This window comes from Priapulus caudatus, unplaced genomic scaffold, assembly GCF_000485595.1.
Source record: "Priapulus caudatus unplaced genomic scaffold, Priapulus_caudatus-5.0.1 Scaffold1225, whole genome shotgun sequence".
NCBI classification, from domain to species: Eukaryota; Metazoa; Priapulida; class Priapulimorpha; order Priapulimorphida; family Priapulidae; genus Priapulus; species Priapulus caudatus.
In genome coordinates, this window is record NW_014578286.1 from 3,812 (window position 1) to 7,893 (window position 4,082).

General features: G+C 49.0%; 1 protein-coding gene across 1 annotated transcript in view; it reads right to left on the minus strand.

Moving 5' to 3' along the window:
- Positions 1-196: 196 nt before the first annotated feature.
- LOC106815878 (very-long-chain 3-oxoacyl-CoA reductase-like) overlaps positions 197-4,082 on the minus strand; it is a 6,171-nt gene continuing 2,285 nt past the window's right edge. The window contains exons 2-5 of the mRNA XM_014820403.1: positions 3,376-3,731; positions 1,917-2,075; positions 1,056-1,205; positions 197-337 (exon numbers count right to left, since the gene is read on the minus strand). Coding sequence (XP_014675889.1) covers positions 242-337; positions 1,056-1,205; positions 1,917-2,075; positions 3,376-3,731 — 761 coding nt within the window. The 3' untranslated portion in view covers positions 197-241. The remainder of the gene's footprint in view (positions 338-1,055; positions 1,206-1,916; positions 2,076-3,375; positions 3,732-4,082) is intronic.

Below are 4,082 nucleotides of genomic sequence, written 5' to 3' on the forward strand. Positions count from 1 at the left end.
TCTCTATCCCCCCTCTCTCTGTTTCTCTCTCCACCCCCTGCACACAGAATAAATTTTTGTGTGTCTCTCTCTCTCTCTCCTTCACTCCCTCCACCCACGTCCATTCTTATTCACCCACCTCTATTCCCTACTTCCTCCGCCTCCTTCCACATCACCAATGCTCCCCCCCCCCATAACCCACCCCTCCCCCATGATCACCCCGCGTGACGTCACGGAAACGACGGTGTGACGTCGTCGCGAATTATTCCGATTTACAATGTTTGGCTTTAAACTTTATCATCTCATTCTTCAATTCTTTGCACAGCGCTCTTTCGGAGGATAATTGAAAACCGGCAACCTGGAAAAAAGCAAGTTGTAGAGATGATCACACTGTAGAGGGGAGGATGGGAGGGAGGGGAGGGAAAGGGGAGGGACGAGGGCTATCACACTGTGGAGGGGAGGGGAGGGGAGGGAAAGGGGAGGAGGGAGCGGAGGGGAAGGAAAGGGGAGGGAGGAAGGTTATCGACCTTATTGTCATCGGGATTTTCGCAGGTGAGAAGTTAGTAGTGTTTACCTGGCAGTTAATTAGCATGACAATGACTCGGATCATGCGATCCTTTCTCTTTAGGTCGCTGTATGTTGATGCTTAGCATAAATCGTTAACAATATAAGGTGCAATTGTCAGAGAACGCAGCCCGTGTTGGAAAGCATGGGAAGAGGACCGTAGCGGGGGCGGAGGAAAGAGACAGGATAAGATAAAAGAAGAGAAGGTAGAGACAGAGAAGGAGATGGATGCGTGCGAAATGGGGAGAAAGACAAAGGGAAAAGTAGAGGAGGTAAAGGAGGTGGAGAACTATGAGGAAGAGGAATTAACAGTAGAGAAGTAGTTGGAGAGGGAGAAAGAAGAGGAGGCAAAGGAGGAGAAATAGAAGAAACTCAGTGGAGTTGAGAAAAAGGAAGAGGCAGAGACAAAACTCCAAAGATGAGAAGGCGAAGGAAGCAGAGAAAGGATGCGAAGAAGAGTTGGTAGAAGGAGGGGAACTACGAAGCATGCCCCTAACACACGTGACACGTACCATGAGTTCGTGCATCAGGTAGCCAGCGGTGCGAGACTGCAGGCCGACGGTAGCGATGGCGCTGCGAACATAGGTCTCCGCCGTCACACACCACGCATTCACATCTATCTGTGACGTCATGTTGGTTGACACGAATCCCGGCGTCACCACCTGCAACGATCGAAACGACAATGTAATTATTCCGGTAGTTAAAGCTATATTTGCGAGATTCTTACTCAGAAACACTCAATTGGAAAAAAGCTGCGGCGGAACGGGCTATATATAGTTATAGAGCTAGTTTGAAACGTGCGTGTTTTGGTGAATACGAAGGTTCTAACACATTTTATCGTTACTCTAGACAGTTGCTGTTGTGTTGCAGTAGCAATAATGGTAAGTGTCGTATCAGTTGATCCTACCTGGTACCATCGGACATTAGTCGCGACCGGTCATTGTAACCATTACCCGCGTCATAAATTAATTTAAGTCTAAAAAGGTCGCGGCGGGGATGCTGACGGCTTAGAAAGGTCGGGTTTTGCTAGAAACAGAGGAGACGACGGCAACCTGTAATCGGTTACGTGTACACTGTATTGACTGTGCTATTTATCCGTATTTATAATAAAACTGTAGTTGTCACCGTTTATACAACTGTTACGTCCTACTGTCTACGTTCGAGATATATTCATCACTACAAGAGAAACGGAGAGGGAAAGAGAGAGAGAGAGAGAGAGAGAGAGAGAGAGAGAGAGAGAGAGAGAGAGAGAGAGAGAGAGAGAGAGAGCGAGAGGGAGAGAGCGAAAGCTATATAAAAAGAACGAGAAATAAAGAGAGCAAGTCAGACAGACAGAGTCAGAGAAGCCCAGCCACTGACGACCACCTACTCACCTGGAACTGGATGCCCTTCTCTTCGTATTCCTGTTCCAGTATTCGCGAGAAGAAACACACGAACGCCTTGGTGGCGCTATATGTCGCCATAAACGGTATAGGGACAACGCCGGCCAGGGAAGCGATGTTGATGACGAGGCCTCGCTTGCGCTCAACCATCTGTCAAAGAAGAGCAAACGAATCGTGCCAGTCTACGCGAGCGTTTCCCCGGAGAGGCGCTTGCAGTGGCAGCAGTGTGAGTGAGATCACGCCCACACGCACGCATGCCCACACGCACGCACATGCACGCACACGCACATGCACGCACACGCGCACGCGCACGTACACACACACACACTTACACACACGCACACGCACGCACACGCACACGAAAGCTCGCACGCTCACGGAAGCATGCAAGCACACGCGTGCATGCACGCACGCAGGCACGCACGTGCGTGTACGTGCGTGTACCCGCGTGTACGTGCGTGTATCAGCGTGTACCCGCGTGTACGTGCGTGTGGATGCGTGTACGTGCGTGTACCTGCGTGTACGTGCGTGGCGTATATGCATACTTTTTATACAAAATTATTTCATCCAACTGATAAACCAATCTGTAATGTAGACCAATGTACATGTACAGAGTGTTTCAAAAACGTATTATTTCAGGACAGTTTCCAATATTCTCTCCATATCCATGGATTACTATTTCAGCAAAATCTGTCCATACCAAATTAATCTTTTAACTAATTAACTAATCTTTTAGTTCTCTAATAAATATGAAGTAGATCTGCACCATAATTCATATCAATTAGAACAAGGAGATAAAAAACAAACAACAATACCGCACATTAGAAATAGGTGTATTATTCATCTTGGCATTTGAAAGGTGTTTATTTCATATGCTTCCAAAGTAATAAAGTCATTTTACAACTAATGCTTTTATGTACTTTCTTTAAGATACAGGGTATCTAAAAGAATTGACCTAGGTAGGATTCTGATAGGTAGATTTGATTCTGTAAGTAGGTAATCTAGGTAGGATTGTATCTATTTTTAGTCCTACGACAGAGCGAACGTTTTTGTAGCGCGGGCTTATACCATAGACTATTATATAATAACAGTGTGCTAGTTATACTTTTTGTGTATATATCCTTGGTAGTTATCTAATTTCATAAATTTAAAATATATTCTAACAGTACGTATGTGTGGATAATTACCTAAATAAATAAATAAAAAAGTATAAGCTATATGCGTGAAAAATGTTGGCGTTCCGCCTACGCCAGTAGCGAAATGGAAAGCCAACGGCGTAGATAAACGTCTCTCTCTCTCTCCCCTCCATTCCTCTTCCCCTGCTCTCCCCTCTCATCCATTCTCCTTCCCCTCACTTTCCCATTCCTCCATCTCTACCCCTGTCTTCCACTCTCCTCCATTCCCCTCTCCCTCTCATCCCTCCCCCTCCCCACCCTCCACCCTCGCTCACCTGCGGCAGAACGATGTACGTCATAGCAACGCAGGACATCATGTTCACGTTGAGCATGCGCAGATGCAAGTCTCTCTCCACGTCCAGGAATTCGTCGAACATCCATGCGTAGCACATACCGACGTTGTTCACCAGCACGCCGATCTCTAGTCCCGCCAACTCTCGCTCGACGTCATCGTAGATCTCCCGTCCGCCGCTGTAGTCGACGACGACCGTCTTCACCTGCACGTTGCTGCGCATGCGCACCTCGCTCTCGGTGGCCTTCAGCTTCTCCGGCGAGCGACCGATGAGCACGATGTTAAGGCCTTGCTCGGCCAACTGTAGAGCGTACTGCTTGCCTATACCGTCCGTCGCCCCTGCAGAGAACCCCGGCAGAGATGTAGAGGCGGGGAGGGCGGGGGTTGAGGGAGGGTGGGGTTAGGGAGGGCAGGTTTAGAAGAGGGTAAGATAGAAGAGGGTGCGGTAGAAGAGGGTTGGGTAGAGGAGGGTGAGGGAGGACGGGGTTAGAGGAGGGTGGGGTTAGGGAGGGCAGGTTTAGAAGAGGATGGGGTAGAGGAGGGTGAGGGAGCGTGGGGGTAGAGGAAGGTGGGTATAGGGGAGGGATTAGGGAGGGTGGGGTCAGGGAGCATGGGGGTCATGATGTGTGGGATGGAGGAGGGCGGGGGTATGGGAGGGTGGGTATAGGGGAGGGATTAGGGAGGGTGGGG